The sequence below is a fragment of the Boleophthalmus pectinirostris genome, unplaced genomic scaffold, assembly GCF_026225935.1.
Source record: "Boleophthalmus pectinirostris isolate CB_2022bp ecotype Guang Dong unplaced genomic scaffold, ASM2622593v1 HiC_scaffold_8, whole genome shotgun sequence".
Lineage (NCBI taxonomy): Eukaryota > Metazoa > Chordata > Actinopteri > Gobiiformes > Gobiidae > Boleophthalmus > Boleophthalmus pectinirostris.
This window is the reverse complement of record NW_026571515.1, coordinates 29,253,686-29,276,857: the sequence shown is the minus strand read 5'-3', so window position 1 is coordinate 29,276,857 and position 23,172 is coordinate 29,253,686. Positions and strand designations below refer to the sequence as shown.

Sequence of the window (23,172 nt, the reverse complement as noted above, 5' to 3'; positions counted from 1 at the left end):
TCATGATTTTGGGGACACAGATAGGAAATGTTTATGAAATTTTGAATATTATATGAATTCAGGTTAATGGAATTGTTGGTGATTTGAACCATGTGCTGTCTCAGAAACCAAGGGGAACTAAGTTCTTCCAGGCATTTTTATCTGAGACAATGATCTGCCTGTCTTGTCATCCATTTACACAACTCACATGATTTAAGACTGGCCAGAGCCCAGACTTCTACAGAAAATCATGGGCAACACTAAGATCTTATTGATGCTGCTGACCCATTCTTTCCTCTCAGATGAGGGAGAATCCACACCAGAAACTAAACTACTCTCATTGCACCAGACCTGTGATTTCACTGATGTACTTACAAGGATGAGCGCTGAACTGGCTGAACAGAAAGTGAAGATGGAGCAGCTGCGGGAGGAAAACCAGGGTAAAACATTACAGAGAAAATAATAATAATATTTTAAATTTAAAATGAAAATGCTGCTTTTTATTTGTTACCAAGAATTTCTTACCAAATCTGTAAAATTGAGAACCTATATTTTAATGTACCTTCTATGTATGTGAATTCAGTATCAATTCAAAGTGTGAACCCTTTTCTGTTTTTGTTTTGCCATTGTTAACTTCTGTTTTTAATTGTTCTTTTGACTTGAAAGATGATTTAGAAGATTTGTTCCCTAAATTACTTTTCTTTAAGGCAGAAATGTAGCTAATATGACTTCTTTACTGTTAAATTAGCTCAAGTGGCTGAACTGAATGCCCTGAAGGCCAGGTCCACCGTCACTGAAAGCAAAGTGGAGGCTCTGACTCAAGAAAGGACAGGTACGGTTCAGAGCATGTTGTACTTTTTCAAAACTGCAAAACAATGAACAAAAAGATGGAAAAAAAAAATAATAATCTAAGTAAAGCCACAAGCAGCAATGACGGCCCTCACACCCGGGTACACATCCTCCCATGCGTTGTCCTAAATTGTACCCACCTCTGAATTGCGACTGTCCCAGCTTGGCATTCTCCCTTCCTGACCGCTACCTCAGCCTGTTTCTACAGTGTAGCGTGCAGTTGCTTTGTAATGGTGGGCTCCATGGCCCATAATTGATGTTTTTCAAACAGAGTAACTTAAATAATGTTTGTGTCAATTTTCAAATACTTAGCACTTTGCATCCATGATTCATAGAACCATAGTTACATACATAACTCTCATTATATTTATCTGGACCAAAACCACATCACTAGATTTATAAAAACACAGTGAAATTGATGACGGAATTTCAATCCAATATGGCTGACATCCTGTTCATCATAGAACAGTGTGCCAAAATCATTTTTTTGCTTGTCTCATGATGTTCTATCACTGTTTTGAATTTTGTCAGCCAGGGGCATATACAGGAAAAACAAAACAAAAACAAACAAATTTTTATCCTCCCCATCCCATTCTTGTTGGTGGTGCTGCTGTATTAAGCTTTAAAAGTGAATTATGAATTTAATTTGAGTTAGCCAGTGTATAAATGACACAAATTTCAACCCAGCCGGAGTAAGCATGTGCATGTAAGACTTTTAAAAATGTTTTTCCTTTGCACCCTTGCTGGCCAATCATGAAAAATGCCCTATGTACTTAGTAGATTTTCTTTCTTCATCTCATACATAGAATTTAATCCCCATGTTTCGTGCAAATCATATAATGCTGATGAAAATAACAATGTTGGAGTGCTGCACTGGATCAAAAACTTACACATACAGGTGCTCATCAAACCGGAGGGCTTAAATTCTTGTAGAGTGGAAAAAAAGGATGGCAGAGGCATTCTGATTTGCGGTGAATTTATAAATGTTTTAAATATCATGTATCTGGGGTCACGACCCCTATAAATAGTCACACCTGCCACTCACTCAATCAATCCTGATGAAGACTATAGTCGAAACGCGAATTCACTGCAAATCAGAGTGCCTCTGTAATTTCATAAGGAGTATCCCAAAAAAAGGTATGGCATGCTGAATTTGAGCTAATTTGGACCAAAAACCTAGGAGTAGATACATTTCATAAACACTCGATGGCCAATTTCCTGTTCAACATAGAGGAATGCTTAAATTCATTTTTAGGCTTGTCTCATGGAGCTCTATCACTGCTCTAAATTATGCCTGGCTCCTCTCCCATAGGCCTCCACTTCTAGTGCCACTGCTGAGTCAGTGGGCAGTGGGTTAATAAATAAATAATAATTCCAGCATTTAATAAAAATTATGCATTTCTTTCCTTTGATTCAGTTCCAGTTCAGTCAATACAGGAATAGCCCATTCTGTCTATAGAAATTCACAATAAAAAGAATATCCAAACATAGTATCACTGAAAATACTCCTTTGGTAAAGAAAAAAATTGTCAAATGTCAAATTTTACTACCAATAAATTAATCATGGGTGAAAAAAGATACTTTTTTTTTTTTATATACCAAATGTTTTTTTCTCTGTTCCAGTCAAGCATGTGGCCTTTTCTACTGCGTTAATTGATTCAGGTGAAAAGACTCTTGGACCTTTCAATGCAGAAACTACTATTGTCTATAAGCATGTGGCCTCAAACATTGGAAATTACTACAGTACTGAGACAGGTAAATAAGCCTAAACATCACTGTATGACACAACTTTATAATGCTGTTCAAACTCTCCTTTAGGTATGTTCACTGCCCCGGTCAGAGGAGTGTACCACTTTGAGATTTTTGCACTTTCAATGGGAGACATCCCTGTAGATGCATATTTGAGGAAGAATGGGCAGGGTGTTTTTATGGCACATGAGTCCCAACCATCTGGGCATGGCACTGGGGGCAACGCAGTCACACTGCTTCTGGAGGCTGGAGATGTGGTATACGTCACTTTGCCTCCTAACCGCAGACTTTTCGACAACAAGAATCACCACAACACTTTCAGTGGTCACCTGCTGTTCACAATGGAAAACTCAAACTAAGTCTTTATAGTTAAGACATGCAAATCAATGAAAACCGATATACAATACTAATTTAATTTGCTATATCTAGATCAGACCAGTCCCTACATGAGACTATCCCAACAGTTGTTTGGGATAAGCTGCGATAAAACCATTGTAAACCGTGGACCACAACTACCTGTCTGTGTCTGGATTTGTTTTTAACCTTGCTCACTGAACCCCAAGCCGCTCACGGTCAACCTACACCACAACCATCATTATTATATATACTAAATCATTGAAAATAACTTAAATAAAATAACCTATCATAAAATAAATTACATTACAGACTTGTATCTTGTATCTTTATTTTTTCTCCAACCAGTAATATGGTTTGGTTACTTCAGTGTCCCAGCATTATACAGAGCCCAGGTAAATGGAGAAGGAATCTGGCATAAATAAAATACACAAAAAACATATTCAAATGAACTTCGAGATCCAAGGCTTCTGTAATGTTATTAAACTCTTTCTGTGCTCAAAACACTTGTACACAGGTTCAGTGTTACATCTGTCAATCTACTGCTCCACTTGTCTACTAGTAACAAGTACAATGCAACATCATGTTTAAGAGCTGTTCAAACACACTCTCTTGTTGATGTGGAGCACCATTAAACATTTAGATCAATGTTGCAGAACAAGGTGAAGCAATTTCAAATGACTGGTTAAATCTCAAGGATCATTAAAATTACATAAACCTTAAAAAAAAAAAAAAAAAATTCTGAAATTAATTCTTGGTTCCCTTATCTTACTCTTTGAGGCAATATATTTTGAGTGACTTATGCATGCTTTAGCAATCCTGTACTGTCCTGCATTTAAATCAACAATTCTCAGAAAAAGAAGTATAGAAGTAAAGAAAAAAGAAGTATAGAAGTTTCATCAACAAAAATGTATTTTCAGTTTCAGTCTACACTAGTTTTGGCCATAAAAGCTTAGAGCAGATGTTGTAAAGTAGACTTGGCATAGCCCACACAAATTCAAGGAGCTATTTTCTAACTTTGATTGGCAGCTGAGTTCCTAAAGATGGTCCTCTGTCAGATTTCATTATAAATTAGTGCATTTTAAAGCGCTGAGTGACTATTTGTGGCGGTACTTAAGTGGGAGAGATATCCCTTTAGCACTACTTTATACATCCGCCAATCCGCTTAATCTAGGTTTAAACCATCAATCCTTACTTTGTACAAGAACCCCCACTCTGTGCTTCACACCAACACAGATTAAGATGAATTATGTAATCAAGTATAATTTTATTTATATTAAAAAGAGTCAGAAAATATTGTGTGCACACTGAAATAAAGTTAAGAATGGTATACAGATGTCACTGCATTTTTATGTGCATTTCTTCATTAAAGGTGCATTCTGTAACTGTTCTTGCTTATCATCTCAGAAATCTTACTGCTTTGTCAGAAATGTTCTACAACATGCATGTATGGGTGTTACCTAACCAAATTGCAAGTCAGATCTGTGGAGAGGTGACCCTACTCACAATAAGAAGATATTTTTGAGCAATAAAAAAAATGTAAATAAATATAAGTTGAATGTCATACTGTGGAACATTCTATACACAGCAATAACATCTCCATATATACAAGTCAGTGGTGAATCTCCATCAGAAAAGTTACACAGTGCACCTTTAATTGACAGAAAATCATGCCAGAATGTTCTCATACGTAAACATTATATTTTGCAGCAGATTGAGCTGTGTATGTTAACCATATCGTAATCATAAATATCTTCTTTGCACTTTTCAGACTTTCTCGCATATCTATAATGTCAATCTGTTACTTTCAAAACTCCTACACCACGCTGAATCTGCTCTGCACTGCCACTGGGTTCACAAGTACAGCAGATGAATTGTCTTATTAACTGCAAGACACAGCCCATGGATCCTTTTTTCCCCCATTTATTCCTTTTCCAGCCAATTCCCCCCCATCCATTTCTCTCCGTTCGGGCTGTTTCATTTGATTTATCGTCCCTCTCTGCCCTCCACTCCACCACTTTACCATCTACAGCCTCAGAACAGCAGAATTTCACTTCCTGAGTCGTGTGTGCAGCCAGAGACACTTATATTGGCCCCTTCTCATGATCAAAACCACACATTTTCCATTGTCCCAAGCCAAGACGCCAATGCTTTCAAGTGCGTTGCAGTCCCCCGAGGGATGTTGTGTATTTGGACAAGCTGAATTGGTGCCAAGTGCACTGCTGGGACCATCAGCTGTGAGGAGATGTTGAATTATATGGACTAAAGCCTGAATGTGGACCACAGCTGATGAAGTCCAGGCCTTCTCTATATAAACACTGATTCATTAAACTCAAAAGACCTTTGTCCTGCATCACTTTGTCTCTACTGTTACCGTAAGCACTCCATATATTTCGCATTTAGGAACTAAAATGGTTTCTCCCAACGATTTGGTCATGTGCCCTTTTTAGTTTTTACACAAGGAGTTTTAAAGGGGAACAATGTAACTTTTGTGATGGAGGATCCTGCCATGAACAGATATGCTACGTATCTGTGTGGAGACAAGCAGCTGATACCACCAAAGTCATGAATAATAAAACCATTTATATTTTATAGTGACAGAATGTTTGTATTTTTACACTTCTGACATTAAAATAGCTGTCTAGTTCTGCATTATGCACAGCTCTGAGGCTCACCAGGATGACAGCAGGAACAGCTGTGCTTATTTAAAGCTTTACCCACAATGCATGTCTCTTATCTCTGTGTGTGAATGTGTTTTTGCTTGTGCGTGACCCCTCCGCCACGTGGGTATAGTGCTTATGCTAACGTGTACCTGACTATGCACACACCCACAGCATTATTATTATGGAAACAGAAAAATATGTCTTAAGATTGCCAATATTAATGTACTGTATTATTCTATGGCTACATTCTTGGTTGCTGCTTGACGGTGGATCTGCCTTGGTATGATAGTGAAATCCAACAGTGCGTTAGTGTGTTCCAGTGAGCTGTGTGTACATTAGAGCGCATGTGCGATTGAGCCAGTGGGGACAATCATCACGGCTCGTGCCCACAGTAGGCAGCCTTTCCCTGGGGGGCCGTGACTGAGGCGGCCCTGATGTGATGCTGCCTGACTGGATGTGGAACCTGGATACGTTTTCTTCCCCTCCCTCGCTCTCAAACATGAACATGGACGATGTAAAATAAACATGAATGCATAAATACAAAGAGCAGACATGCGCAGATAGAGGTTGGTGAGCAATGTGGAAGAGGAAGCCCTGTTTTCAGATGTTGTAACACTAAGAATGACTCTGTATGTAACAATATGCAGCAATCAGATAATACAAGAAAAATATTTACAACATACAAGTAAAACTAGGACATAGCTTTTGTGCTGTAAATGTTTTCATACTATAAAAGAAGTGAAACTACAGTCCATTAACCGTGCCTTTCAACCGGATTAACCTGGAGAACCTACATGATTAGTGTTTCTATGGATACTTTACAACTAAAGATCCAGAATAAAAACTATATAACCTTAATGTATATATCTATGCTTGTCATATCTTGTATTTATTGAATTACTGTTGAATGCATTGCTCCAAAACATACAGAAAAACATGTGCTTCCTGTTGTTCGCAGGGTTGCCTCTCCACAGACCCAACCTGTAACTTGAGCTGCTGCTGTCACCCATATGGAAAAACTCAAACTCTGACCCCTTTATGCAATAGTGCAGAGCATTGCCACATAAGATAAACAGAATATCAACAAAGTATAACTAACAGCACAGCTGAAGTACAACAGAAAAACAGTGTCTTATGCCTGTAGTGTGATCACTGATGCATCGATGTTACTTCTCATATAACTCATAAAGAGAACACAAAACTTAAAACTCATGAAAAAACTGGTGTTTTAAACTAAAGTGAATACATGAACAATTGGGAAAGATAAGTATTAAACCCCAGACCCCAGTCTGCCATGTTCAAATCCAATGCCTTACCTAATGAGCTGTCCCTCCACATATAGCAATAGTCTACTCAACAGTACAGTTATGTGCTGAACTCTGGAATTTATACTAATATACCGGGAAAATTCTTTGGCTCTGGAGTGTTTAATTTTGTTTCATCAGCCACATCAAAAGCAAAATAATAATAATAATAGTTATACACACACACACACACACACACACATATATATATATATATATATATATATATATATATATATATATATATATATATATATATATATATATATATATATATATATATATATATTTATTTTTTTTTTTTTTTTTTTATTGCTGTTTGTGCAAAAAAAAAAAAAAAAAGAAAGAAAAGAAAAATTAAAAGAAACACATTTTTTAAATTGTTGGTTCTACTGTTGGATAGTCTACCACCATGCATCAGAAAAGTTACATAATGCATCTTCAAAGAAACATTTAAGCTTAAAATAAGACAGATGATATAGTGGGTCTAGTGACAGCCCTTCAACTATGGGCAATTTCAATCTCAAATTGTATTAAATTACTGTAAATGTGCTTGTTTTTAAACATCCAATCTAAACATTTTATATTGTGCGTATATTCTGAGCAATTAAAAGGCAATTTCCTTCCAGTGTTGGATTCCCTGATGGCAAACAGTCCCAACAGCAGCAGTAGTGATGTGGCGTTTTGTTGCACGGAGCAGGTACCTCAGTGTGCCTCTGTTCCTGAGTGGGCTGCACTGTGTGAGCGCTGACACTAAGTCGACATGACACAAGCAAATAATGTCTGCTCCCGTTATCTTCTGCCCCCCCACGGCCGCCAGCAACCTTTAAAGGGCCAAGCGCTCATTAAAACACATGCACATACATGCCATATGGAGGTTAGACAACAGATGAGAGATAATGGGGTTTCTCTGGAATACAATGCAGTTTTTTATGTGGATATTATAATGTGCAGCTCCTGCTAAGCTGAATGAGCCACATTGATCAACATTACTCAAGCTGACTCCTAAAGAATGCATAGTTCATCCAGTATCCAGTTACAGTCTTCTCAAGTGGTCAAAAAATGATACCCACTAAAGGTAGTATTGAACCCATATACCCACTTGAGCAAGTATCGATCCTACAGTGAAGTTGGACCTTTACTCTATAGCTTGTTGTTAGCTTAGCTTGTTGATCTATAAAAAGTAGTATAAAAAAGTATATAAAAGTAGTAAAGGGACCACTTCCATTATTCTGAGTTCAAAATGACATAATATTGTAGTAAAAATATTTTTTTTTTGTTTTGTTATGGTGTCAATGTTGGTCTTGAGTATCCAGATTTTCCCTTCATATCAAAATTGAGGTTGAAACTACACTGCTGTATACACAAATTATGTACTTTCCTCCCACCAGTCCCACACGCCTTGAATGAAAGTTAATTTCATCATCAATTATTAATCTATTTTTGATAAGAAAAATTTATATATTTCTTACATGGGATAGAAAACATAACTGTACTGTTGAGTAGACTATTGCTGTCTACACTGTGACAGATTTTAAACCCCTCTCACAAAAGCTGTAAATATTTGAAGCACCAGTTGTACACGGATGTAAAGACTCCTGTTAGTATTATACACAGAGCAGTCTCAGCCAAAAGCATAGCCACTTTGTCTATACACACATTTGACCTACATCATAAGACCTAAATAATGTAACTCATAAATCAACATGCGCCATAAAGCTGAAACAAACTAATGAAACAGAACATGAGTCCGGGTACGTTTTTGATGAGGAAAAAACATTATAAGATAAATCAGAACATAACATACTATGAGTCCTGTAAGTTATCTCAAGATTAATAAAAATAAAAGTATGCTTTTTGAAATGTTTTTTTATAAATGAATTGTTTATCTTAAGTACACAATATTAATCTACTATGTATTTCCAATAGAAGCCATAGAGATTGCAAGTAGCCCAGCAACTTTGAGTCTTTTAGATGAAATATACCCTGGATAGTTCTTGGTACTCACTGGGATGACACAGAAGCATACACAAACAACAACGCCTGAGCGTGTTAATTCATTAGACAATTGATAGTCACCCAAGTCATACTCCCATCTCAGCTCATGATAGAACATGGAGGTCATAGACTTCATCATGGAAATCACTCTCACAACCCTTCCTCCCCATTCTCAACTTTCACTATGACACTATATGACCATAACCCCATTCACACATATAGAGATCCTCATTGAGAGCTCTCTTGGGTCCATGTTTCTGCCTGTACCACCTGTCATCTCTTCTCCTCCGCCTCCGTCAACCTGCTGCAGCCCGGCAACCAGACGACCAACCACTACAAGCCTGTTGCCTGGAAACTGCCATCGAGGGGATACTTCTTTTGTCTCACCTCCTTTCCTTCCTCCATGTCTTATTCCTGCTCCTAATTCATTTCTTTTTTAGCTCTTGTTGCTATCCTTTGCTAAATTGAATCCCAAATCTTCTTAGCCCCTAATACTTACAAGTAGCAGCTCAAAAAAGTTAAAGATTCTAGTTCAAAAATGTATATTGTAGAACCATATCACTGGTTTATGTATAACACATAGTGAGGACTTTTTCCCATTCAAATAAATTTGTTTTTTAATTGTTAATTGCGTTGGCAGTGGTCCAGCATTTTCTTAGTTATGAAACCCATGGATAATCAGGTGTGTTATGACAACATTTGTGCACAATTTTGCATGCTGGCTATCGATTTCCAAATCAATCTTCAGTTATAATGCTCAATTAACTTACCAGATCAAATTAATCATTGCAAATAAATACACTGTTACACTAAACTGAAAATTACTAAAAACAAATTGGTTTGCTTACGTCAAAAACTGTGATAAAACAAATCTGATTAACTACAGTCTATACAGTTTTCTCTTTTTGTTGACATAATTCCCTCCCCTGATTCAAAATCTCCAGTCTCCAGTCTGGCATTTCACTGCTAGACTGAGTGCATCACTGTTGCCACTGGCATTTAAGGGTTCAGAGATAACACTAGGTCGTCCCAATGTGATCCTCCCACCGCTGTTTCTCAGGGAGTGTGCGTTTGTCTCTGTGATAGGTCATTGTATGTTTGCAAATGGAACATTGGAAACATTAATCATAGAAACATAAATCATCTTTGTCAAATAGTCCAAAACAGTTAGCTATCTTGCTCCTTGGTGTCTGTTCTCATGTCATGCCTGAATTACATTTAACAGCTCATTATCCTGGATATAAGAGATTAGTTGTGCTGGTGCTGCCCTCTTCCGGTCAAACTAGCAGATAAAACATAGTAGAGAAAATCGTAATGTTTTGGACCTAATTAGATGGAACTGGATGATTTCATGAAAACAATTTGTAAGTCCTATACCTGCACAAATGTTTTCTTACACAATTTTGACTCTGCATCTTTAGAGTATCTTATCTTAGGCCAGAAGACGGACCAACTCCACACACTCCTCAGCAGCCACACAATCCTACGTAAGATATGTACACATGTGACACACACCACAGACTGGAATTAAACACAAAACCATACCTGGAAAAGACACAGCCAGGGCAGTCGACTAGAGAAGAACCAAACTAAGATAACATTCAGGACTAAACACTGTTCAACGGGGTATGTGTCAAGTGTGACTAACCAACTAAGCCTAGCCGATTTAACCAAGTGGTTCGCGTCTACTACTGCCCCCAAACGAGATTCTTCCACCGTGGTCAGGAAACTTTGGGCTAGTCTTAACCTCGACTCAAGAGGGCGCCATAGACCGCCCTTTTCTTTGAAGCTGTAAACGTGAACGTCAGTGGGGCGCGTTTGATCACAAATCCTTTGCACGAAAATGACTGGAAGAGCTACAGCAGATGCTAGACGTGTTCCATCGATGTTCGCCTGTATTTACTCTACAATAGCCTACATTTTATTGGCTTGTAGGCTATATGCTAAGAACAAAACATCATAACATGACAAAACTGAACAAAATTTAACATATAGGCTAGATTTGCATATATCTAATATACAGTTGTCTACAAAGGAATGAGCATGGTTGAAATACGCGTAAGGTACTCGTAAGTACAACAAAGGACAAAATGCAACGCGTTAAACCACGACATCGCAGTTTTATTAGTTTATATAACATATATACAAGGCTTGCTGAAATCAGCAAAATAAACCACACTTGCTGATAGCAATACCATAACATATAACATATATTATAACACAGACAGTAACACTTGCTGAAAATAGCAAAAATGAGCTCATCCCATCAGAGATACAACAGAGACGCACTGAGTCTACGGTGCATCTGCCGGACTCTGGCAGACAAAGAACACTGACCCCTGGGGTCTTACAGGGCTGGTTTAGGGCCCTCTCACTCAGTCCTCCGTGAGGACTGAATACACGACGGAAACATACATGCGGTGTTTAAAAACAATGCGACTGTCTAACTTTGTCAACTAAAAACCGGACAAGAGACGCGCGTAAATACGAGTATATAATACTCAACATCGGAATCACGATGAATAATATTATTCACCAAAGACTGGAATTACATTTAGTCCATAATTACAGTCTGTTTGTTGAACGTGTTACTTCTTTCTTCAAGACTTCAAACAGTCTTCAAACAACAGATGTATCTACCAAGGCCTCCACATGGGCTCGGGCATGGCCTGTTGCGGCTGTGCGCTCCCGGGAGTTGCAGACTGAGACTGGGGTCTGGAGCTGAAGCTGGACTTGAGGCTCTGGAGCCGCTGCTGGATCTGAGGCAGGGTCCTCGAGCTCTGGGCGCAGCAGTTGAGGCACGTGGGAGTGAGGCTTGCGGACATGGACTGCTGCACGAAGTCACTGACGCGCTGACACGCGCTCTGATCCAGGCTGATTCTGGGGAGCAGAGTGGTTACACGCTGGAGACAGGCTTTGTAACCTTCTTTGTAGCTTTCTGTGGGATCTGGAGAGGACAATATCGGAGTGTTAGATTAAAATCATTAGAAATTACAAGTCAGGTCAAACATAGAAGATGTTACTGATGAACTTACTTTTGGAGCTAGCAGGAGGCATCTCACTGAGGAATCTCACGGTCATCTCCAGAATATCCGCTTTTTCCAGCTTTGAATAACGAGTTTTCTGCGGGAGACAAATTAACAAATTTATTAAAATGCATTTCCTAATCGTGGATAAATTTTTATGGAAGTATACAAAAAGTATAGATAATTGTGATGTTTGACTTACATCTCTGCCTGTGAGCGGGAGGATGAGATTTTTCAGTTGGTTGAGGCTGTCGTTGATCCGAGCGCGCCTTCTTTTCTCCATCAGAGGCTTCAAAGTCTGTTCAAAAGAGATATGGCAGTTAGTTTCAGGTAGAGAATAAGAATGCTATAGAAATGCTATAATATGTATGCGTGCCCATATTTTTGCTGAGGCTTACCTTTCTCATTTCCAGAGCTTCTTTTCTTTTTGCCAAAATGTCTGACTCAAATGCCGGCAGCACGTCACAGCTCATGTTTGGAGACATGGTACTGAGGGCTTCTACGCGAGGTGTGTTCAAAAGAGGAAGAGGTGAAGAAGTGTCTGTAACGGCTAGAGCGCGCGGTATATATTCGTGTCTTTGGCGTCGGTTCCGTGCGTCACGGCTACGCCCCCAAGCCAAGTTAGAACGATTTGGACCAGTCACCAGTTTAATGGAAACAACGCAAAGGCATCATATTTAGAAAGATAGCCATCTGTCTAGTTTTTAATCTTGCGAAGGACAATTGTGCTGCGTGTGCATGCTCAAAATCCACGTCACTTATTACACAAACCGTGGTGAAAATGCGAGAATATGCGTGCGTAAAGTTGGACAAACACGCAATAAACAGGAAAACCAACTGCATATTTAAAAATGTATCTATTAATCAAAAACTAGCGTATGTTTCACTTCATTTGTGCTGCATAACACAATGTTTTGTTTTAATTTTTAGGCAATTTCCAGTGTGCGTAAAGTTGCGATGAATTAAGTGTATTTTTGACTGTTCGGGGGGAAATGTTGCATAAGGATTCTTCCAAAAGGTGTCGACACATCGCATTACGACATTTAGAATATTTCTAAGCAAGCTACAGTAAATTAAAGGGTAATTTAGACATTTGATGTACTCTGTATGATATTAGACCTGGGCTATAACGGCACAGAGGAACACTGATTCTTACTTAGCGTTGGAGAGACATGATATTCTGCGGCAATTTTGTACTTTCACGTCAAGATTTGATGACTTCTGTAATAGTTGTTTGAAATGTATTTACTGTTTTTGAGGAAATGGGAAACTTTGCCGATAGGTGGCGCCCTTGTGTGCTTTGGAGAGGTGCTGGCCTGGGGAAACTTCAGAACCAGACCCCAATCTCTAACCCAAGCCACGCTTTTCTTGATGACATCTGTTTTCGTGGTGATAACAATAGTTTTGCATATGAAATGTTTTTGCCCAGGGGACTGTACCGGTATAGGGTGAAATATGGGTGGGTGACGGTTTTAAGGACATGGGGCTGAGGCTATTTGAGGTTTCCAAAAACACTAGATGCCCTTTTCCTTTATCATAGGGCGTTCCACACTTATTCGAACAATATACTTTAAAGAAGTTAGTTAGTTTAGACGAACTATGCTGTGCAAACTTGATTAGACTCACCACTGAGTCACACGGGCATTGGTCAACAGAATGTGTACGTGTATGCAATAGAAGACAAAACGACTGTTACACTGTGCCTATAGAAGTATTCTATACTACCAAAAATGTAAACAACTATTGTATGACAGAACTTGAAAGGGCTGAAAGGAGAAAATATAAAAATGTATTTCGCATGAACAGTGCGCGATATCGACGTATGACAGCCCATCAAATGCCACGGCACTCTGGGGAACCACGCGTGCAGCACGCGCCATGGGGAACAGATGGTTGTCTGTTTCTGACCTCCTCCTCCTCTCTGCGCTTGCGGACCACACCCGCCTTTACCAAAGACCTCTGCGCATCACCGGAGGCCTGCATCCAGCTCTAATCTTCACATAGACACAAGGAAGAAATACACACTTTTCAAACGAAGCAAACGCACACCTCAGAGTTACACATTGCGTTAGCGTGGCTGTAGCGTGGCATACGTTTTAAGTAGCATGCCATATCATGTTTGAAACATGCAGTCTCGCTGGGCTTGACTCTTAACGTAAAGCGTCCAAGCTTTCCATCAGTTGTTGTTTATTAATATTAGATGGGTCCATACAACAGAGAATGCTGCTTACGTAGCGTTGCTTGAGGACAATGAAAGGGGCACTCCGATCACACAATTGAGGTTTTATGTAATGTCTTGCACCTACAAATGTTTGTTAATGTCACTTTCCTGTTGTCTGAGTTGTTATAAATATGACATGACATTTGATTATGGCCTATAAAATACTATAAAAGGTATATACAATATTGAAATTACATTTTTGAACGTTTTACCTTATGTTATGTCCCCATACATTTACGTGGATTTGAAAAGTAGCTATAACCTACTGGTTTAAACAGGCTTCAAACTAAAATTTTAAACTAGTAAAAAGAAAACACTATAACACAAAGGCTCAGCCGCTGTGGCGAACACAGGCTGGCGCTCATGTTCAGAGCCACACTTGCTGCACGCGCGCTCGTGTGTCCCGTGGGGCCGTGGGGTGAAGGGAGGGGGCAACTTTGTCCATGCATTTTTGCACTTACGGTTATAGGCCTCTTTTGTCTTTTGACGCAAATTGGGCGTCGGTAACCCATCTGTGCAGGCAGGATAACAGCAAGCCTTTGTCTGATATCTTCTGATACTTCATGGGAATCAGAAGGCACGGGGCTCCAGGCAAAGAGGGGATGAGGAGGGAACAGGATGGGGCATGTTATAAAGGACATTTGGCATCTTCTTCAAATAACGGCTTTTCATTGACAATCTACAATCACGTAGTGACTCAAAATGACCAACAATGCAGAAAGTAAAGTGAAGCACATAAGCCATTGATAGAGCTGCGAATGAAATACCATATGGGCCAAAAAGCGTCAACGTATGTCTATTTCAGCATTTTAGTTTGATTTCTGACCTCATCTTATAATTGAAATAAACTTAAACCTAACTTGAAGATTAAAATAATTTCAAATACATGCAGATATGCTTTGAATTAGGTGGTTTATCTCTCAGAACCCCCACAAAAACGAGATGTTCTATCTCAAGAGGTTTATCCTCTTACTAAATAAAAACGTCAGATATTTAAAAAAGTCTTCTCCTAAAATGGTTATTTTGAATACAATGTTTAAACGGGCACATTGCCATCCATCCATCCATCCATTTTCTTCCGCTTATCCGGGGCCGGGTCGCGGGGGCAGCAGTCTAAGCAGGGACTCCCAGACTTCCTTCACCCCAGACACGTCCTCCAGCTCCGCCGGGGGGAGGAACTGCACATTGCCATTCAGTAAATATAACTTTACAGTGAAAATGGAAGATTTTGATCATGTGTTCAGATTAATCAAGTTAATCTTGTCTTTTTTTCTACGTGAAAACTCTATACATAAAAGAAAGAAGCTAACTAAGCTACTATTGTGAGTAGCACCAGTTCTCTCAAAACTTCCTTGCAAAAAAAAAATAAATAAAAAGGAGGAATATAACCAGGCCACAACCCCTTTTAAGAGTTCAAACAATATTTTCACCAAGTTTCAGTCTGACATAGAGAAAGCCCTGTATAGATATGTAACCAATCCATTAAATACTGACTCAGGACTGAGTGTCAGCTCTTGTTTGATTGTTCACCACCAGCTCTATCATCAAGAATCGTAAACGGCAAAGAAAGTACTTCCTGCAGCAGTTAAGAAAAGCCAAGCTGTCAGCCCAGATGATGGTGCAGTTCTGTACCATCACTGAGTCCATCCTCACCTCCTCCATCAGAGTGTGGTATGTGGGACCTCTGCCAGGTAGGAAGACAAAGCAGCAGAGCTGTGCTCTCTGCTGAGAAGGTGATCTGCTGCAGTCTCCCAACTCTCTAGGACATCTCACTGACTTCGGGGTGAGCGGGTGGGACAGTCACTCACAGAAAAATTAAGCCACTCCACTCCAGTGGGAGTATTGCACTGTTGTTCTGCTTATACTGTATATAGACTTCTCAAAAAAAGAAAGGAACACTTTGGAAACATGTCAGATCTCAATGTGAAAAAAGAATATGGTATGACCAGGGCAATGTCTTAGGAACAAAAGGATGCCACCTCTTTTAATGGAAATTAATAACAGGTGCAGTAGAGTGGCAACAATGAGACAACCCCTAAAACAGGACAGGTTTTGCATGCGGTCATTTCAGGTTGGTCTTGGTCTTTTTTGATTGGTTTTCCTCTAGTGCTACTTTGGCTAGAGTGATTTTCACTACCGGAAATATGAGGCCATTCCTTAACCCTACAGAAGTTACACAGATTGTCCAGCTTCCCGAGGATGGCACATGCGGGACATGCCGTTGTGTCTCCCAGCATAATGTCCAGTACATGGAGGAGATTTCAGAAGACAGGCAGTTATTCTAGGAGAGGTGGATCCATATCTGGGCGGCAGTAGCTCAGTTGGGCTTCAGTAGCTCAGTTGGTAGAGCATTCGCCCACTGATCTGAAGGTTGGTGGTTTGACTCCAGCTCTCGACATAAACATCACAGGTTGAGTGGTCAGATCCACTGACCCACAGGTTGGCTGGTGTGATTCCAGCTCCCACAGATGAATGCTGTTGTTGTGTCCTTGGGCAAGACACTTAACCCACCCTGCCCACAGTGTCTGTGTACACTGGTGTGTGAATGTGTGTGTGAATGGGTGAGTGGTTCCTTGTTGTAAAGTGCTTTGAGTGCCTTGAAGGTGGAAAAGCACTATAGAAAAATGTGACCATTTACCATATCTGTTCCTTTGTGCATGGAGGAACAGGTTGAGCACTGCCTGTGTCCTACAGAATGACCTCCAGCAGGCCACTGGTGTGAATGTCTCTGTTCAAACAATCAGAAATTTTACTGATCTGGGAGGACACCCCACAAGACACCATCCATCGTCTTATTAGGAGCATGCCATGATATTGTCAAGTATGCACAGAAACACGTGGGGGCCACATGAGATATTGAGAAGCCTGCCACATGATTATTTTACTTAGATTTTCAGCCTGTCTTTAAAATTAAGTCCTCTTTAAGATGAACGTTTTATTTCTATTAAAAGAGGTCTCATCCTTTTGCTCCTAAAACATTGCCCTGTCTTTATTCGGACCTACTGCACCAACGTAGGGTGTGACAATGGGTTCAAGGATATGTATACAAATAAGAACAGGGCAAAAAAATTTGCCTCTTTTCACATTGTGGGTATTGTGCAAAATTGTGGTTTTGGGGGCTTTTTTGATGTCATTCATGCATGTTTTGAATATTTTATCTATCTCTCTAATGCCCTATTCAAATCCTTCTTACAGCTAGCTGTCCAGTGCTTTACCCACAAGCCTACTTCACTCATGCTCCCACACAACAATTCTCCATAAATAAATGCATGGTACAAAACAATATACTACAGCTTTACAAACCTGATGCCATGTGCAGTAGGTTCATCAGCAGAATGCACACTGAGTGTAGTGTGATAGCACTATAAGGGAGTGACCATCAGTCACAATCGAATGTCAAAAACAAAAATTTTATTTATTAAATATGTTAATAATTGTTTTCTGTGAATTTAATACTTTCAAAACAATAAAAGTTAACAAGGAAATCTAAATATGACATGTTAACAGTTAATACCCAACATAAACAAAATACCCCCTCTTTAAAAACATGCATTTTATTGTGGGCGAGGTCACCTTTCCACATCTGACTAGTAAATTGGCCTAGTATCATTACGTATTTGTCTGAAGATAGATAATTTAATGCCATAGTGTGGAACATTCTAGACAAAGTTCCAAATGCCTGCCTCTTCATGAAGACCACAAAAGTTATATAGTGCCCCTAAAAGTGGACTGATCACAGAATCATAAGATTTTGTTACACAGTGAAGATGCCAAATCATAAAGAGCTCATACAACCTGAACAGAACTTCACAGTAATTAAGACACTCAAGTTTAGAGGGCCAACCCTCTGACAACCCTTCATTTTACAATGTGATTTAAAACATTAAAAAGTGTCTGTTGTGAGTCCAGTATCAGTAGGATTCTTCTGAAGGTTCTGAATTCTTTATTAATAAAATTCACAAACTTGGAATTTGCTTTGGAGATATGGTGCAGCATAAAACAACGAATAATAGTAATATACAAAATGATAAAATAAAATAAAGACATGCAAGCAATAAGGTATTACAAATAGACTGTAAAGTGAATATAAATACAGAATTTACAAAATGGTCAGAACAACAGTGCAAAACTAGCAGTGCAAGTAGAAGTAGCATTTGTTGGAGTGAGTTATTTAAAGTGACAAGTGTTATGAAGTGTTCGTGACTCCAACGGCAGAAATCCTGTGGGGAGAGATTCTGGTCCGAGTGGACCACAGCCTCCTTAATTGTGGTTAATATAAAGTTACTAGCACTATCTCCAGAGTCAGGGCATCTATTTCTGGTGTTGTCTGTTTCTGCTGTTTATGCAAACTGATAATTAATCGGCTCAATATATGGTGTCATTTCGGAAATGCGCCTATTTCCAACAGTTGTCTGTCATTGTTTCACTGCCTGTGTGCCACACCGTGAGATTTTTCTCACAGATTTGGCGGTAACAGGAGAGGCGCCGCCACGCAACAATAGAGCAGCAGCTGCTGCTTCAATGAGCGGGTGGCCGCCTTGGCTGCTCTGACCTGTGGCTTTATCCGTTTGGCGCCTTTTTAGTCCTTTCATTTACACCTAGTTGTACTCTTTACTTATTTTGAAAACCAAGGAATCCCAAGAAATAAAAACGTAATCAAGATCAACTTCAGTAAATGAGATTTTATTGAATCAGTTTTTTAAACAAATATTGAAGTTAAATCATCATTCCACATCCTTATACTGAACACATAGTGTTTACAAACTATTTTTTGCACAGACCAAATACTTTTAAGTCCCTCGTGCAAACCTCAACATATTAACCCTTGGGGTTTTACAGAAGTGTGGTCTACAACCCGTGCTTTGAAACCCCAAAGAGGATTGCATTTTAAAACTTCGACGGCGTCTGTGCTTTGTTCTGCTTTTACATAAAATGAACAAAACGCGTCATATTTTAACATTTAGAAGCACATGTTATATCTATAAATAATTAAATAATACTGTACAATTATAAACATGTTTGAATAAGTGTCCATCTTTCTACCAAGGCCTCCACATGGGCTCGGGCACGGCCTGTTGCGGCTGTGCGCTCCCGGGAGCCGCGGACTGAGACTGGGGTCTGGAACTGAAGTTGGACTTGAGGCTCTGGAGCCGCTGCTGGATCTGAGGCAGGGTCCTCGAGCTCTGGGCGCAGCAGTTGAGGCACGTGGGAGTGAGGCTCGCGGACATGGACTGCTGCACGAAGTCATTGACGCGCTGACACGCGCTCTGATCCAGGTTGGTTCTGGGGAGCAGAGTGGTCACACGCTGGAGACAGGCTTTGTAACCTTCTTTGTAGCTTTCTGTGGGATCTGGGGAGGACACAAAATTTCATTAGTGGACTGGATAAGTTGAATCAACGACCGTGCGTAAAAGTAGGAGTGTGATTTAAGGAGAGGAGGCTCACCTTTGGAGGAAGCGGAGGGCAAATCTCTGAGAAAGCGAACTGTCATCTCCAAAATATCAGCTTTCTCCAGTTTGGAATAGCGCGCATTATCCTTTCCGATCAGAGGCAGGATGAGGCTCTTGAGGTGGCTCAGACTGTCGTTGATGCGTGCGCGTCTTCTCTTTTCCAAAAGAGGTTTAAGAGTCTGCGAGAAAAGATGCCCAACGTTAACCATTTGATTAAAGCGCATACAGATAAACAAAACACACATTTTATTCTTGATTCAAACAGGCCAAACCAATGAAGTCGTTCTTACCTTTCTGAGTTCGTGGGCCTGTTTCCTTTGGGCCACTGTGCGGCCGAGAGGCTGCCTGGCCTCAGTCGTGATGCTTGGGCTCATTTTGATTCTGTTTGTGAGTGAAGGTTTGTTCTCGTGGAGCTGCGGGGCTCGAGTGTGGAGCTCTGAAAGAGGCGTCCGTATTTATGTGTCTGGAGAGCGTCAGGGGGCGGAGCCAGAACGCGCACTGGTCCAAGGGCCACAGCCAGGGGACTGGACGGGGGGGTGGGGGTGTCTTCTGGTATGCGCGGATGGATAGTGATGATTATGCATTTAATTTAATAATTTCAAACTAAATAAGCTTGTTTGTCAACAAGCGTCAGGTTACACACACTTCAATACTTCTCCTACACTCTTTGCTAATTTATGGCCACACGCAATTTTAATTATATTTTTCCTGCTGTTTAGATGTCTTTTGCTGCCTCTTTCAGAAGTAGATCTATTTTTATTGTCCTTTTACGGTGGTGCAGTACGGACCATTTTCGGGTGAAAGCGTGCAAAGTCTTCCTATTAGACTAGAAAAGTAATTGAAAACTTTGATTTGTTTATTGCAATGCATAACATTTAATAAAGTTACTCAAAATCTATTCATGGCTGTTCAAGGGGTCTTTTCGACATCCCCCTCAAACAAAGGAGGCAGATCACGTGTCGGTTGTGGAGACGACAGACCTTTAATGTATTCCCCAAATTAATAAAGCAGAGACCCAAGCCAAGCCATGTTTGGATTAACATCTGTGTATGAAGCGTTTTTGTGATGATACCTGTGGTGCGGTGGGGGTTGAGTCTAAAGGGGCCTTGGAGAGACTGGCAATAGCATACTTATGGGTCTTAAAGAAATTGTTGAAAGCATTTTAAATTGCATACGTTTTCCTAAAGTTCATCTCATTTAAATATTTGCAAGCAAATCCTCCTCGTATCAGAATAAACACATGTACCAAATCTTAAACTTCGTAATTCTTCCAAAATGTTTAACACTATTACAATGATCCGCCGTAAATCAAGCACATAATATGTTTATAATACTTATATGCTTATGCAAAAATAAATAAATACATAAATAAATAATGCAGTTGAATTTCACTAAACAAAATCGTACCTTAAGAGCGCAGTTGTTCTCACGCGTTTGGCACGCGCCAAAACGCGCAGCAGATGGGAGCTTATCTTCTCTCCTTGTTCGCTCTCCCATCCCCCTCTCTTCATCCGCCCCATCCTCCATCAGCAGCATCCTGGTCCATGCGCCCGTGTCCCTTACTGCGCCCCTCTATAGGCCCAGTATATTTTTTGGAGGGAAACTGACAAAAGCAAAACTTTTACGATATAGGAGTTACCTCAGTACTGTATACATTCACAAAACTGTAATGATCTTTAACAATCAAGGAACAATATAATTAACTAATAAACATTTCTTAAACCAAAAGTGATCCAAATAAAACGGACAAGCACATTTAAAAAAGTAATTATGAATACATTTCGTAGATTTATTGTTGAGTTGGAAGCCAATGGGCATTGTTTCTAGACCCGTTGTCATAATATGAAACCTCTTTGCTGTGTTTAAAGAAGCACATCACACCTGAACGATGAAATTCAAAGAAGACACTTCTACAGACACAATACATCGATGTGGACATGTCCCACTCAGCCATGTGTGTGTGTCTGTGTGTGTATGTGTATGTGTATGTGTGTACTTTACATTTTGTGAAAGACGCGGTTTGGTGCAAGCTGCTCTTTGGAGGGAGTTCTGTGGTTCCCAGCCTTCTATTATTTCATGCAACAGTGTAGATGCGCAGTTGTGCACGCGTCCTGCCTTGCCCCTTGGGGCCCCCGAATAACTGCCACCAAGTCCAGTCTGGGAACCAGCTCCTCTGAGCCTATAGTGTGAGAAGAGACAAAAAAAAAAAAAAAAAAAAAAGTTCAAGAGCGGCTTCAGTTAGGAGGCTTTTTGTCCCGGTTTTCGCGTGGGTATCCATCTGTGCAGCCCCTGGGCTTTGTGATAACCCGTGCGACAAAAAGTGGAATAACTAACAAGCTATAGCTTAGATATATTTAAAGTAGTCTGTGCTTTGAGAGCAATGTATTCGAAACTAGAACAATAACAACGAAATCTATTTCTAAAAACTATATACTAATGAATAAGAAAAAAATAAAGGATAGAATATACAGTTTTCAGCATTATGTTGTATTACACCCAAACTCCCATAATTATTTTTAATGTAATGTATTTATAATGTATTTTGTATTATATTTTATCATATTTTATTGTATCCTCAAATGATTATGGCTATATTACAATAGAATATTACAATAGAAGTTCCTTTATTATTGTGTAAGTTTGAGCCGTGAACGGCATGAGACTGACACGAGCCACGGTGCAGAGCCAGATGGAGCACGTGCACTCAAGCGTGAATCAAAAAGGTGGAGCGCGGACAGAGCGGAGCGGGGTGCTGTGCTGGACACACATCACTGTAGGGCTTGTGTTTGGCTTCACAAAACTAAAGTCTACGCCACATTATGCTGCTGTTTGGTGGTTGCATTTGTCATATAAATAAATTAAACTATAACCAAATAATCTAATATCCTATTTGCTCTTTTGTGTCTGCCATGACAAAACAATAGTTTTTCATCAACTCAAACAAGTGACATAGACTTTTAAATGGTTTTATACAAAACAAAGCATTTCATTTATCTTCCATTAAATTATGTTCCACTTCTTTTATTAATTCATCTGGACGAAACAAACGAATAACTTAAATGAATGAATTCTCATATGCATGTTTTATGGCTTGTGGAGTTTCCCTGCACTCAGTATTGGTCAGGGCATCCGGTTTTGTTTTAACTATTCAAAATAGTTATTGTTTCTAGACATAAAATTCTGGTTTTGTCATTGATTTTAACATTTATCTCACAAGCATATATTATTATGAGTTTATGTTTGGTTTTGTTACATATAACCTACATTTATCTTCGATAAAGTAATGGCAAAATAATAATAATAATAATGATAATAATAACTTTTGTATCTTCAGCACCATGGACAGAGCCTCCACTAAGAAAAACATATAACTGATCTTTTCTCATAAAGTAGATTGTTACTAAGAAAGTATTTGTAATTATGAGTCTGATGAACAGAACCTTAATATAATTATGTAGGTTTAGATAATGCATATGATGGTGTCCACAGTGCAGAGGAGCTATGGTATTGAGGAAATTTAGAGTGGAAAGTCATTATTTTTCACCCCCTATTTAATAAACCTTAATCTAAGTCACTTAG

The 23,172-nt window shown here is 39.5% G+C and overlaps 3 protein-coding genes across 3 annotated transcripts; 1 reads left to right on the top strand and 2 right to left on the bottom strand.

Moving 5' to 3' along the window:
• The first annotated feature begins 211 nt into the window (after positions 1–211).
• LOC110164455 (complement C1q-like protein 3) lies at positions 212–4,151 on the top strand. Its single transcript, XM_020929490.2, has 4 exons — positions 212–419; positions 728–811; positions 2,452–2,583; positions 2,647–4,151. Exons 1-4 carry the CDS (start codon positions 230–232, stop codon positions 2,934–2,936), a joined length of 696 nt encoding a protein of 231 aa, XP_020785149.2. The 5' UTR covers positions 212–229; the 3' UTR covers positions 2,937–4,151.
• A 7,381-nt stretch (positions 4,152–11,532) lies between these two features.
• Positions 11,533–12,407, bottom strand: LOC110164454 (transcription factor HES-2-like). Its single transcript, XM_020929489.2, has 4 exons — positions 12,321–12,407; positions 12,125–12,220; positions 11,932–12,019; positions 11,533–11,843 (listed from the first exon to the last, which is right to left on the bottom strand). The coding sequence occupies exons 1-4, from the start codon at positions 12,405–12,407 to the stop codon at positions 11,533–11,535; spliced, it is 582 nt and encodes a 193-aa protein (XP_020785148.2).
• A 6,775-nt stretch (positions 12,408–19,182) lies between these two features.
• Positions 19,183–20,012, bottom strand: hes2.1 (hes family bHLH transcription factor 2, tandem duplicate 1). The gene is made up of 3 exons (XM_020929488.2): positions 19,884–20,012; positions 19,589–19,772; positions 19,183–19,493 (listed from the first exon to the last, which is right to left on the bottom strand). The coding sequence occupies exons 1-3, from the start codon at positions 19,965–19,967 to the stop codon at positions 19,183–19,185; spliced, it is 579 nt and encodes a 192-aa protein (XP_020785147.1). The 5' UTR covers positions 19,968–20,012.
• Between the last annotated feature and the right edge of the window lie 3,160 nt (positions 20,013–23,172).

What these genes read in the sequence shown, in the direction of transcription:
- LOC110164455 (XM_020929490.2), top strand. Translation starts at nt 230, where the DNA reads ATGGGCAACACTAAGATCTTATTGATGCTGCTGACCCATTCTTTCCTC. An exon ending in GCTGCGGGAGGAAAACCAGG is followed by an intron (nt 420 to 727) that starts GTAAAACATTAC and finishes CTGTTAAATTAG; the next exon opens with CTCAAGTGGCTGAACTGAAT. An exon ending in TCTGACTCAAGAAAGGACAG is followed by an intron (nt 812 to 2,451) that starts GTACGGTTCAGA and finishes TCTCTGTTCCAG; the next exon opens with TCAAGCATGTGGCCTTTTCT.
- LOC110164454 (XM_020929489.2), bottom strand. Translation starts at nt 12,407, where the DNA reads ATGTCTCCAAACATGAGCTGTGACGTGCTGCCGGCATTTGAGTCAGAC. An exon ending in AAGCTCTGGAAATGAGAAAG is followed by an intron (nt 12,221 to 12,320) that starts GTAAGCCTCAGC and finishes TCTTTTGAACAG; the next exon opens with ACTTTGAAGCCTCTGATGGA. An exon ending in TCCCGCTCACAGGCAGAGAT is followed by an intron (nt 12,020 to 12,124) that starts GTAAGTCAAACA and finishes TGTCTCCCGCAG; the next exon opens with AAAACTCGTTATTCAAAGCT.
- hes2.1 (XM_020929488.2), bottom strand. Translation starts at nt 19,967, where the DNA reads ATGAGCCCAAGCATCACGACTGAGGCCAGGCAGCCTCTCGGCCGCACA. An exon ending in AGGCCCACGAACTCAGAAAG is followed by an intron (nt 19,773 to 19,883) that starts GTAAGAACGACT and finishes CTTTTCTCGCAG; the next exon opens with ACTCTTAAACCTCTTTTGGA. An exon ending in GCCCTCCGCTTCCTCCAAAG is followed by an intron (nt 19,494 to 19,588) that starts GTGAGCCTCCTC and finishes TGTCCTCCCCAG; the next exon opens with ATCCCACAGAAAGCTACAAA.